At 38.8% G+C, this 13515-nt stretch overlaps 2 protein-coding genes across 3 annotated transcripts; one reads left to right on the plus strand and one right to left on the minus strand.

Moving 5' to 3' along the window:
* The first annotated feature begins 4545 nt into the window (after positions 1-4545).
* On the plus strand, positions 4546-9994 carry LOC103477549 (uncharacterized). Of its 2 annotated transcripts, XM_081601135.1 has the most exons (4): positions 4546-4714; positions 6159-6304; positions 7888-8152; positions 9149-9994. In XM_081601135.1, the coding sequence occupies exons 2-4, from the start codon at positions 6288-6290 to the stop codon at positions 9818-9820; spliced, it is 954 nt and encodes a 317-aa protein (XP_081457261.1). In that variant the 5' UTR covers positions 4546-4714; positions 6159-6287; the 3' UTR covers positions 9821-9994. The 2 variants fall into 2 exon arrangements, with proteins under 2 accessions (XP_081457261.1, XP_008428965.1); XM_008430743.2 differs by lacking the exon at positions 6159-6304 and having other exon boundaries at positions 4549-4714.
* Positions 9995-11115: 1121 nt separating this feature from the next.
* On the minus strand, positions 11116-13186 carry LOC103477614 (somatostatin receptor type 2-like). The gene is made up of 3 exons (XM_008430948.2): positions 13129-13186; positions 12657-13038; positions 11116-11643 (listed from the first exon to the last, which is right to left on the minus strand). Exons 2-3 carry the CDS (start codon positions 13014-13016, stop codon positions 11116-11118), a joined length of 888 nt encoding a protein of 295 aa, XP_008429170.1. The 5' UTR covers positions 13017-13038; positions 13129-13186.
* Between the last annotated feature and the right edge of the window lie 329 nt (positions 13187-13515).

Below are 13515 nucleotides of genomic sequence, written 5' to 3' on the forward strand. Positions count from 1 at the left end.
GTCTCAGGAGGATTTCATGATATCACATGAGAACTGTTATTGGTGACTGCATTATATTTTTATGAGGTAAAGCACTTTAAACTGCTTTATTGCTAAAATGTGGTTAGGTCAATGAATTTTTCAAACATAGTTTTTAGTTCTTAAAAACCTTATACCTTTACTTTGAATTAATATTCTAATAATAATAAATTCCTTAATCTATGTTTTTTTTTATGTCACAGTTTTAGGGAATATTATATGAAAGGAATCACTTAGACCTCAGAGCTTTCTCTGCCTACAAGTCAGAGGTTTGTTTGAGGCTACAGTTCACACAGTTTACTGTAAATAAAGTTGGTTGTGTTGCTGAGAAAAGCTCAGTGATTAATATCTGACTACCAAACATGTCCAGTTGCCAAAGACCATTGAAGTAAGCCTTGTTAAAGACATGTTTTACCAGAAATAAAGCATTTCAGTAGATAATACAGTTTTAATTATAATGTAATTTTGTATTTTTATAGAAACCATCGAGATTGCACTGTATGACAATAGCAGCTTTATTTCAGGTAAAGGTTCCCTGTGTGATCTTGTTTTTCCTCCAAACAATCAAAAATCACCTGAAAACCGGGATGTGATAAAATCCGTAGCAGTTCTGCCTGAAGCAACTGCCTACCATTAAATTAACTGGGTGGTTGGTCTTTCCAAAGCTTTTTATCTTTGTTCCTCTCTATTTTATTTTTGTAATGAATAAAGTTTTTATTTCTCATCAAAATTAACATCTTCTCTGTCAGAATCTGTTTTTTTCCCCTGCAGTCTCAGGAAAAAAACACTGATGATTCAGTGTTACTGTACCATCTCCTGTGCACTGAAACAGGAAGACGTTTTTTTTCCCTTCTTAACACCTTTGGCTCATACCAGTAAATGAAAGAACCCGAGAAACAGAAACTTGCTAATAGAGGAAAAAGCGAAGTGGCTGTCGATAAGCATTTTCACCTTTAATCAGACGTTTGTATTATGCAATTTCCTTAAAATATTTCTTCATTTTGCTCTTTATCTGTAGCCTACTTCTTCCTTCTTTTTTAAGCTTTACCAGAAAATTAACCAGAATTCATCTGTGACCTTTAAGACCAGGAAGTCAGTATCATTGCCTTGAACTTGGTCAAAAATGTGTGATTTCAAAGTGGTTTGTAATGCGACGTTCACAGTCAAACGTTTGTAGAACAAACCATCCCCTGTGAATTGAGATTCCGGTCGTAATAAAACTACAGCATTCGAAACATTTCAAGAGGTATGAATACAGCAGCCGTTGAAACTCCTACATTTCGGCTACATTTTTAGGTTTGGCTGAGTCGCCCTCTCTCCTCCTCAGCCGGGTGAATCAGCCTCGTCTTCGGCTGACATCGTCCACAGAGGAAACCTGAGCGGCTCAGATCATTACTGAGGTCATGGGCTGCGGGATTAGGAAGACAGATTTACTCCTCCAAAGTGGGTCACCACATCTGATTGAAGTCTTTCTGTGAAGACACTGGCAAATAATCTGAATTTGGTGCTCAGCTGTATCAGGGCAATATGAAAATAGAAAGACATTTCGGAGTTGCAAGAGTCCAAAATTTGGTAAAATTTCAGAAATTTTTAGATTAATCTCTGAAATTTTCTAGAAAAAGTCTCAAGTCTCAAATATCAGACATTTTCCAGTTGTGAAGCTTTAGCACATTTTCATCTTTTCAAACTAGAAAATTTCTGAGAATAATCTCAAAATTTCAAAAGTTTTTCTAACAAAGTTTTGACTTTTTTCAATCTCATACATTTCCTCGTTTTTTTTCCTGGAAAATTTCTGAGATTAATCTTAAAGTTTTGGGGATTTTTCTAGCCAATTTTGGACTTTTCAAGCTCAGAAAGGTCCTTGATTTTTCTGGAAAATTTCCACACATAATCTCAAAATTTCTATGTTTTTTCTAGCACATTTTATCTTCCAAACTCAGAAATTTTCTTGTTTTTTTTTTTTTTAATGGAAGATTTATGAAAAATAATCTCAAAACTTCTACAGTTTTTCTCACAGATTTTTTACTTTTTAAACTCAGACATTTCTTTGTCTGAATTTAATAATAATAAGTTCTAATCAGTTCTTTTTTGCTTTCTTGTAAGAAAATTTCTGAAATCAATCTCAAACTTTGATTTTTTTTCCCCCATCAATCCATTCGAATTTGGTGGAATGTACTCCACCTTCTTTTAATCTAAAATGACAGGGTGGAGGTGAGTCTATTTTCTGGTCAGGCCTTTGTTACAATAGAACAGGAAAGGTTAGTTTTCTTGTATGACCAATGAAAACAGTGAATATGTGGGTAGTTGTGTGTCATCATGACTCACTAAGCCATTCTACTAGTAGTGTTTTGACATGCTGTTGAAAAAGCATGCTGAGTAAATGGGGAGATTCTAAATATGTGAAGGACATAAACAGAAAATACGGTAAGTGATTGACGTAAATGTTTATTCCTAGAAGTGGGTTTTTTTATATATAAAATTGAGAACGTTTAAGTTCCTTTGAAGCTCATGGTTTTTCTAGCTCAAGGGCGCCCCCTTGTGTCACTTCTTTTGTCTGCAAGCGACATCTTCCACAGAACTTGTATGGAAAGAGGACAAAGACTTAAAAATGTCAAAAATCATCGAATGCTTTCTGTCGCGTTTTCACATTTGACAGTCTAACCTAGTTCTAAAGCACACAGCAGAAATGTTCATCCATCCACTGACTTTCTCTGATCAGAGATTTGGTCACTACCTTCACTGCTTTCTGTCTTATACACAGATAGTTAAATAAAATCAATCACTGAATTAAAATCTTACCCAGCAACACTGCTCTCTCTCTGTCTCTCTCTCTCCTTCATGGTGAGACGGTTAGTCATGGTCCTGTTCTCTCATCTTCAGTTGCTTGGTGTGATGACAGTTTCCCCCCCCCCCCTCCTGAATGCGTCAAAAACTAAAGAAATAATAATTGATTTTAGGCAGAACAAACTCAAACCAAAACCCAGCATCACATATTGTAAAGAAGTAGAAATTGATTAAGACAAAATCTTTTCAGACTTCTGTTGTTTTCTCTTACTTGCTGGGAAAGCAGCATTTCTGTTCGGGACAGCAGCAGTCTGAACCACTTAAGTAAAATATGCTCAAAAATAACAATAATAATTAAAAAAAATATCTAAATTTCTTACTTTATCTGTGATTCAGCTTACACAAAATAGGTAGTACTGCACACATACAGTGAATGGGTGGATATTTTTTGTCTGTTTGTCCCTTCCCACACTTGGCTCTAAGCTAACTGCGCAGACATTAAATTACTTTTACTACAAATAGCAGGAGATTAGGAAGTAAAGTTGTCTGGAGCTTTAATAAAAACTAAATAATAAAAAAAATAGTAAAACGAACAAATTAGTTTCAAGTGTATTGTGCTCCATAATTATGCTTGTAACGATGACTGGAATCAATAAAGGTTTCCAAAGGAAAAAAATGTGAGATATAAATATGCGTCATACGAGTCGTGTCAATTCAATTCAAAAATATATTTAAAAAATATGTGTCGCTATACATCTTGTTATATGTATAGGGTTTGCAGCAAAGACGTGAAAATCACTGCGGTATTCAGCGACTTCTTTACACTGAGTCGAGTGGGAGACCTTTCCAAGATGGCGGCCTCCCGCAAGTACATGCGGCGTCTACACAAACATGTCTATGTTCTGATCTATCAGCAGACCAGAACGTTTTTTTTGCAGCTGTATGGCAGGCCATTGTATCATAAAATCGGTTTCCTCTGACTTTGTAGATATCGAAATCAAATTGTCAAAAAATGTCACAAAGTAGAAAGAGTTCAACAGTATGAAATATTCGGAAATCGCAAAAATTAACGGACTTTAAGATTGCTTCAGAAATCTCCAAATAATTTTTTACTTATTCCAACAAACACAATGTATTTAAAAACGGCTGAAATTTCAATGAGATTTTGACTGGATGGCTATGCAAATTCAAACTATCAGTATGTCTCTCTTCAGAATGTTAATGCAGGATATCTGAAATAAAAAAAACCTAATTGAAGATGTCTGTAATTGATTTTAAAATACATTTTGACTAGTCAAAATTGCAGGTCTACATATCTTTAATTTAGTTTTGTCTAGTCGCTATTTGCTTTCAAGCTATCAGCAATATTAGTCAAATCCATAATCTCTTATATAAAACCTTTAATATATCTTGAATTATGGTGTCGTTCAATACATTCTTACTTAGAATCATAACTAGTACAAAATAAAAGTGAGCTATCTTTTATTTACTTTATGCCTAGTCACAATTTAGTTGAAATATAGGCTATGTATCAAATGGTGAAATATCTTGAATTAAAGCTTCCATATAGCTTAATAGCAAATCTGACGTCATTTATGCTCGTCAGAATGTAATTTGAAATATCTAAAATTGGCACTTAGTCTTGTGAAAATTTAATTAGAGATGTCCCAAATTTACCAAGACATCTAGCTTCAGATATCTGGAACGTGGTGGAAGGGATTTTATGTTAAAACGGCCTGCCATCATAAACTCAGATTTCAGTAAGTAGATTTCAGACCCTGAAACTCCGTATTCACGCGGTTCCTCCGTGGTTCTCTCGTCCGGGGCGGATTAAAGAAGTGGAGCGCCGCTCGGGTCTCGGATGGGTTTTCGTCCCTACAGGTTGTATGCTGGTCAGGCTCCTTTTTCGCAGGTAAGTGTGAACTTTAACCTCTGGCTCCATGCAGGTGACTGAATGCGCAGGGATCTTCACGTGTAGAAATTATTCTTGGGGGATATAATGTAAAACATTTATAATTGTATACTATAAATGTTTATTTTGTTAGAAACATTTTGTGTCAACGGAATGCGGTTATTTCGTGCGGTTCGAAATAACCGCACTGAGGTTCTCCAGTTTCTCGGCGTGCGTTTTCGAGAAACATGAAGCAGTGTGAAGCTGTCGCGGGAACGAAACTGACTGATGAGAAAGTGGACTGAAACATGACCGAAGAGGCAACTTATGAAAAATATTCGTAATTACTGATATGAAACTCATACCAATCATATGCGTCCCCCTGCTAATTTGGAGAAATAACGAGTTAAGAGGGATTTCACCTTTTCTACATACTCACACTTCTTCTCTGAGGATAGATTTCATATTAATAGGTCAAAAATGAGGGAAAATAGACCGTGCAGATATTGGCAGGCGCAGAAATCGTATTGCCAAACAAAAAAACAAACAAAAAAAAAACCATCTCCTATATTAAAAGACTTCAGGGTGATATAAAATATTCTGTTACAGGCCCTATATTCTCTTCATGCGTTAATCTATTGTGGTGTTAAAAGAAAAAGCGAGGAACTGCAAACAGCGCAGAACATGTTCATCAGACACTGACTAAAACATTCGACTCGTATATGTCTCCATACATGTATATATAAATATCCATACATATATGTCTTCATACATATATGGATATTTATATACAGGTGTAAATATTTATTTAAATTCATTTGCGAAATTAAAACCCACCGTTTTAGGGCTTACATGGTTAAGAAACATGATAATGTTACGAATATCTTTAAAAGTTAACTCTTCTGTCATATATTTCAGTCCGTTTTCTCATATGCGACAGTTCAGAGCGATGCGCGTTCCCGCGACAGGGCACGCGTTCCCGCTCCACGTAGCATCTGCCGAGCGGGCAGAATTTAATTTGAAATATCTAATTAAATTCTCCGTGACTGCTGTAGAGTAAAAACTGTTACTTTCACACTGTTCGTTATCGGTGCCCGTTGACGACATTTGAGCTGGTTTAGTCTAATCTTCAGTCTCAGATAACCGTCTTCTTTGCTAGCTGTACGTCAGCGCCGCCCGTTCCTCTTGTGCTCGTCAGAACTAGTTCCGAAAGGAAATATATTTCGTTCCAGGTTTCCATACTCAAACTCAATGCTGACTCAGCACAATAGAATAACAGGTTTTCTTAAAAAGCTTTTTTTTTTTTTTTTCCCCCTGGCATTTATGAGCCTTTAAGAAATTAGACTGCTGATGCTTCAGAATCTTTACTAACCTGTCCTATTGTATCTTAAATAATTCCGTGCTTCACTTTCGTTTGGTTTTCACTCGTACAACAGAAGCTTTTTATAATCTCTCTCTCTCTCAGAGACTTTGGAGTTACTGTAAGCCAACCGCTGCACAGAAAGCGAAAGTAAATTACTCTGAAGCTTCCTCAGCTGCGTGAAGCTGACATCCCACCCACGTCAACAAATCCAGCAAATAGTCTGAGTGGTTAATGCTCCGTTTGTGCAGGTTTGTGCCGTTAAAAGTTTTCGTTTGTGCAGCTTTAGTTTCTGAGGTATTAAAAGTTATAATTTTGACCGATGACGTCACAGTCCCGCGCTCCGTTTGTGCCGTTAAATCTACCGCAGCGAAGTTGTTTCCAAGTTGGACATCGGCGTTTAGCTCAAGCTTGATCCGATTTATGAACGCTAGTGTCGGCCAGCCGTTCTCTCCCTCTCGCTCCTAAGCGCTCGGAGCTTCACTTAGGGATTGTCAACACATTTCCGAACAAAACACTCAAACTAAGAAACAAATGTAAATAGATATATTGCCTTGTGACCAACTGATACACAATTCATGCTGTTACACGAGACGCACAGTTCTGTTCTCTAGTGAATTTTTAAGTCATACTCAATATTTTTAATAATTGTAATATTAAAAAGTATATCTTTTTTCTTCAATAGCTTCCAAGTCATGTGTCCTATTGACTCAAAATCAGCGTGAAACTGTTGTTCTATGAGGCACACTCATTGTTATTGCATTTTAATTTTTTTGATATCATTTTATCATTTCTTTATCAAAATTTAGTGTTTTTCTTATAGCTTCTGGGTCATGTGACCCATTTACACTAAATCAGTGTGAAATTGCTGTACTAGACAGAAGATGAGGCACTTTTATTCCATTTAAACATTTTATTCCTTGTCAGTGGGACATGTAAGCTATTAAAACCTAATCGCATTTCTTAAATGCAAAATTACGTAAAAAATGTAAAAAGATCCAAAATGAGGAAACTATTGAAGAAAAAAAAAGTAGCATGGAATAAAACCAGGTGTGCCTCATCGATGGTATTTTGACTGCTGGATTTTTTGACGTGGGTGGGGTGTCAGCTTCATGCAGCTCCTTTAGCTTTCAAAAAGTGGTGAAGAACAAAAAAAAAATCAGTTTCCAAAAACCTCCGCCATCACACCGGACATTTGTCAAACACTATACCTCCACCTACCCGGTGTGTTCGTAATCACTTAAATTAATAGGAAGATCCTAGTTACCAAAGTGATCTAAACTATTCCAAAGATAAAAATTAATTATGAATTTTGGTTCTAAATTAACTTAACTGCCCAAAGAGAAACTATATTGACAGAAGTTACAATTTACAAAATTAAACTTGAATGGCCACAACAATATTTCTAATCTCTGCTTGATTCAACATAAATACAGAGGTTGATTCTTTTTTTGGATTATTGGTTAATAATTGGATAGCAAAATGTGCTTAACAGGAGTTTTTTTTTGTTTGTTTGTTTTTACAGAAGTTGAACAGGTGAAGCTAAAACTATAACACTTGAGAAGTTTTGGGGAAAGTTTTTTTCTTTAGTCTTAAATGCAAAATGTGTAGATTCTTTTGTACAGTTTTGGATTTGTTACTGCTCTGACTATATTGTTCTTTCAGCAATCATCTTTTTAAGTGCTCTTTTTAACCAAAACCCCTAACCCTCTCATTTAAAATCTCTTGTATAATATCTTTTAATGACTTTATTTCACAATAAATAAAAAAAACTTTCCAGTTCTACCTGGAAGGTAACCTCATCTATCTTCTCCTACATCTCTTGGCTCCGCAGCATGTCCTCCGCTCTAACTCGTCATGTGATCTGGCAGTCCGAGGGGCTGGTGGCCTACCTGAACCCCCGGCCCTGGACCCCGGGCTCCGTGATCCTGGAGAGCCGCGCTCCAGGCAGTGCAGGAGGCAGCATCTTCCACCTCAGCGAGTCTGAGTGCTCGACCTGGCTGCTGGGGGCGAGGACCGTCGCTGAGCTGCTGTGTGACAGGCTGGGTGTTCGGAGGTGTGCTCTGGTCAGCAGACCCCACAGAGACAGACCTGCTCAGGTGAAAAGAATTACTCTGGAGGAAAAATAAACTCGGGTTTAAAGGATTTGCCCTTAGCCATGGGGGCTAGTTTCTATCACACAGAAAAATGGAGTCAGAATTTTTTCCGTTGCAAAATACGAGTCTATTAGACGATTCCAGCTGCAGAATCAATGGGTATTCATGTTGCAGAATCCAAACAAACTCTACCGATCACTTAAGTTTTGAAACTACTGTTGTGAAAGCTACAACATACCACCTGGCTACCTAGCTAGCTAGCTAGATTACCATGGAGACATCCTGAGTGTTAGCTTGTTATGCTGCAGCTAACACCTAAAACGATGAATATTGTGCTTAATAAGAAAGTTTACCTAAAGTTCTATATTAAATCTACCAGCTATCCTAAATAGATAATTCATATCTTAACCATACTAATGAATATGTTATATTATAGGGTAATACTTTATTTTCTGCTGTTCAAATAAATAAAAAAAAGCAGCAGTGGGCACAGCTAACAAAAAAGCTAGTGGCGCTTTAAGGTTAGGGCATCTAGCGCTGTAGCGGATATTAGTTTCGCTAATGCTAATAAAGTAGAATATAAACATCTATATACTTGAATAATTCTTAAGTTGATAACCAAAACTTTAATGTAAACCACAGATTAGCTCTGCTATTTGCACATTAGTAGAATTGTGCCCACCACTAAAAAGAAGAGAGATCACAGTACATGTTTTGTTTTTGTAAATAAGTTAAAATATCCTCACCTAAAACTGTTATTACTCCAAGGTAATTTGCTGCTTGTATCAGTACAAATGAAATTGATAAAATTTTATGTTTTTAAGGCTTCATTTGCTGTTTCTTAACAACGTTTTAAGTATCACTTAAGCTGTGCATGTCTGAAGCTTAAATACTGTAACGTTAAAGTAATTAGTGTGTTCTGCATATTTTTTCCACTTCAGGTGTTCTTGGTTTGCATCGCTTTGGTTAATCAAGTTGAATTGGCTTTGCTCCCCACAGATCCGTGTGCTGCCCCTCCACGGTCTGGACGCAGAGTGGCGCCCCCACCTGGCCGGAGAGGAGGAGCACAACGCTCACGACCCGGGATACTGCACCTCCAAAACGGCTCCTCGATGGAGCGACGCCAGCCTGACTGACGTCCAGAACCGAATCAGGGCGAGGCTGCCGCTCCCCGACGCGCCGCCCGATCTCACGTTCCTGGGCGACGACCCGGCTCACGCCGGCCTCTTCTCGCGCATCGTCCGAGGGGAGGAGAAGCAGTGGCGCGTGTGGGAGGACGAAAGCCACGTCGCCTTTCTCACTCCGTTCCCCAACTCCCCCGGCTTCACCGTGCTGGTTCCGCGGCGACCTCTGACCTCCGACATATTCAGACTGCAGAGAGGAGACTACGAAGCGCTGGCGTCGGCTGCCAGGAAGGTGTCGCTGCTCTTGGTGGAAGGACTCGGCGCCTGGGGGGTGGGGCTTATTTTCGAGGGCTTTGAGATCGACTACGCTCACGCCAAGCTGATTCCGCTGCTGTCACCTTCACCGTCAGGGGAAGGAAGCGAAGCCACTACGCCTCGCTGCCCGCACTTCCACCCCACTTACCCGGGTTATGTCACGTCAGAGGACGGACCTGAAGCTGACCCGGAGAACCTGAAGGAGATGCATGCTAAAATTACTGAAGCTTAATGTCGCTGCGTTTCAGTGAAGGTTTTTTTTTTCTTGACTAATCACAAAACTGTGCTTGTTTTCCTTCAGGCAAGCATGTAAATAATATAAATCATCAAGCAAGTATTTTGTCTTTCCATCAAAAACATTGACTTTTTATTCAGAGATCTGATTAAAACAATGTGAATACTAACATTCCAGTAAATTTCAAAGTTGTGATCTTTACAAATGAGACTCCATGTGTAGGCATTTTAAATAACTTCTTAATATAAACTCTAACTTTATCATATATTCAACACAAAAGTTACAAACACAATGTCCCCCCACCAATAAATGAAACAAACAAAAAAAAAAAAACAGTTATTATAGAGAAATTCACACGTTATTAAAGTGAGTAAACCAGAAGGATAATTGCTTTCAGTGCCACATATTTCCTGGAATATTTACTTCCTGACGTATTTAGTTAATCATCTTGCATAAACTACATAACTCCTCATTACATCACTCCTAATTGGTTCCACTGGGCATTTCTTGCTATGGAGCTAAATTAATTAGATCCTAAGTGCCCATTAAGAGTTTTATAAATCCCACACAGCTTTAGAGTTTCATTAAAAATAAAAAGCTTAAGAGTTTCCGTAGCAACCAGCAGTGAAACGTAATTCAGCTGCAAAGATTACTGATAAATTTAAACCCCTGCGAGAGAGAGGTATATTTAAACGAGCGGCAAGATATGATTTCTTTTAAAACAATTTTAAAATATATTTTATTTGATGTACAACTGTTTTTTTTTTTTTGCTGATTCATAATCTGAAAATGAGCCATTTAGCAATTATTGAGTGCAGTCTTTTCAATGGGAAAAAAAACAAACTAAAAAAATTCATTTTAAATTATTCTGTTCAAATATGATTTTGTTAAGTTATACTTTACTTTTTGAGTTAACCAAATACTCAAAGAATGTTTAATCAGTAGCCAACATGTTTCCCTCAGGTATGACTGGTGATGGGAAACAAGTTAACTTATTGTCTTTATTTAACTTAACAGCATAATTATTAACATGGATGAACATGATTCAATTCCTTGTTACTAATTGAAGCAATTTATTTAAGTGGGATCAACAATTCTCTTTTTTCAGCACAAGATTAATGTGAATATCTTCATCAGTTGGTAAAAAAAAAAAGTGATTGAGGATAACGGGAGAAAAACGTTTTCTTGGGTTTTACCAAGTTTCCATGGTAACTATTTATTTTAAGACTCTTGTGTGCATCTGTAACCGTAGGTGTGTCGATGGACGGGCAGTGACTTTACACACGGCCGGGTCAAACCTTGACGTCGGCCGGGGTTTCCGAGGCCTTCTTGCAGCAGATACTGTTCAGTCCCTCTGACTTTGAGATGTAGAGCAGGGGCTCGATGCTGCAGCTCAGGTCCATGATGGCGAACACGCTGATGCTGATCAGACAGCGGTACACGAATAACGTGTAGTAAGACACAAAGGGCATGAAGGCCACAGGGGGCAGGTAGTTGAAGACGATGATGCCCAGGTTCTTCAGCACCATCTTGAAGGCTCTCTTCTTCACCGGGTGCATCTTTTCCTTCCCCGCCACCGAGTGCCGGAGGACCCAGATGACGGAGATGTTGCAGAAGACCATGACGGCGAATGCAAAGAGGATGACCCCGCCGAAGATGCCGGTCACGCTCATAATGCCGTTGATCCCCTTGTAGATGCTGTAGGGCATTATCAAACTCCAGATTATGATACAAACGCAGATGCGGGTGATGGTCTCTTGGTACCTTGAGAAAAACACTGGGTGTACGACAGCCATGTAGCGGTCCACACAGATACACACCTGGGGGCACACAGAGGGAGGAAGAACTACTTAGCTTTTATTAGGTCTGTTCATTTATTTGGCTTTTAGGCTTGTAAATTTACTGCAGGCTACTTGTGCTTTTTCAGCTATGTTATCTAATTTGGGTATCTGTGCAGAGCTAGATAAAAGCCTTCATACCCTTACTACCTTTTCACATTAGAACCATGAACTTTTGAGTATTTGATCTTGTCTGATGAACTGGAAAAACGTAGAGCAAAAGTGAAAAGCGAAATGAAAATGATTGATAAAATATGTGAAATGTGGTGTGTGTTTACGTTCACCACCAGGCAGGATGAAAGCAGTTTTGAATTCAGACAGTGTTTCACCTGCGCCAAAGCACAGCTTCAAACAGTCCGCGCGACAAAAAAACGCGCGAGCTCACAAGCGGCGCGCTGCGCTCGCGTCGCAAGAGAACCAATGACACCGTGATATTAGGCCACGTGTTTCGACGAACTTGTTGCTTGTATGCTTTTTTGCTCGTGCGCTCTCATCAGATAAACTACGTTTCTGTTCATAGATATTTCGACGGACGGTCGGGCAGACATTCAGATACCGTTTCCTCAGTTCATCACAGGGAGCCGGAGCACCGATGATTCTTTTGTATCCAAGAAGCAGATTGTTCATGACGTACTATCTGCGTCTTAGCTGGTTGAGAACAAAGGACTGATTTTGTCTCACAGAGACCGAAACCAAGCCAACTGCTCCTAACGCCATGTTTAAAACTTGAGCAGGACCAGTCCCATCCAGGCGATGTAGGCAAAGGCTAAGGGCGCCAGTCCAGGGGGCGCCATTAAAAGAGGTAAGAAAAAAAAAAGATTTTCCCTATTATTTTTAAAGCTTACAGTTAATAATATAAGGATTCTATACCAATCTAGCAAATAAATTACTTCCTCTAATAATATTGATACTTTACTAAGCCCCACTCATCCTTTTCCACTAGTTGGTTGGATCCTCACAGTCACAGTAGAAGGACAAAGTCAAGAAAAACTTACAAGAAAGAGTGGTGCTAGGTCCTTCACCCCATACGCAAACCTCTGGAAGATCCAGATCTTTTTGTTGTCCAGATCCAGACGGTTGGCCAACTCTATAGGGGTCATCAAGCAGAAGTAGGCGTCCAGCACGGCCAGGTTGAAGAAGAAGATGTCTGACGTTGAGGTGTTCTTCTTTTTTGAAGCGATTTGCCAGATGACGTAGATGTTGCCTGGAGTGCCAACGACGAGGTTGATCAACTTGCACGCAAAGTAGAAGGCAAAGGGCTGAGGGGACACAACGCATTCTGGGTAATTGTACCAGAGCGGGCGAACACGACCCCCGGTGCTGGTCGAGTTGTCATAAAGGCTGGTGTTCAACATGTTTGAAATCTGGAAGGAAATGCTAGAAGAAGAAAGAAGTTGGAGTAAAAGTTAATGGTTGTCATTCATGTCTAATTCATTCAGATCGTACTTGATTCGTCAAACGCCTTACCTCAACACGGCACTGACCCTCTGATCCTGATGGCACTGATGATCACTGGGACAAATAACTCACTCTACAAGGACCAAGTGTACAGTTTCAAGAAAGGGACAGAATTTAGATCATGTGATTCACGTTCATAACATTGAGCTAAGTTGTAATTGGTTAGCTACATGAACTTGAGTCACTGTCTTCAGTGATTGGATGGTGTGGAGATGGATGAAAGGCGTGTTTAGGTTGAGGTGGAGCAACTTTTCTATACAACGTTGTAAAAGCTTTCCTGTTACCCAACATTTCTCCTTTTTTGGAGTTTAGAAAATTATATTTTAGGTTACAGACTCTTTAGTAGGACACATAAAACATAAGCCACCAACTGGATGGTAAGTTTTATGTTTCTTG

The sequence above is a fragment of the Poecilia reticulata genome, chromosome 1, assembly GCF_904066995.2.
Source record: "Poecilia reticulata chromosome 1, P_reticulata-male-v2, whole genome shotgun sequence".
In the NCBI taxonomy this organism is placed as follows: domain Eukaryota; kingdom Metazoa; phylum Chordata; class Actinopteri; order Cyprinodontiformes; family Poeciliidae; genus Poecilia; species Poecilia reticulata.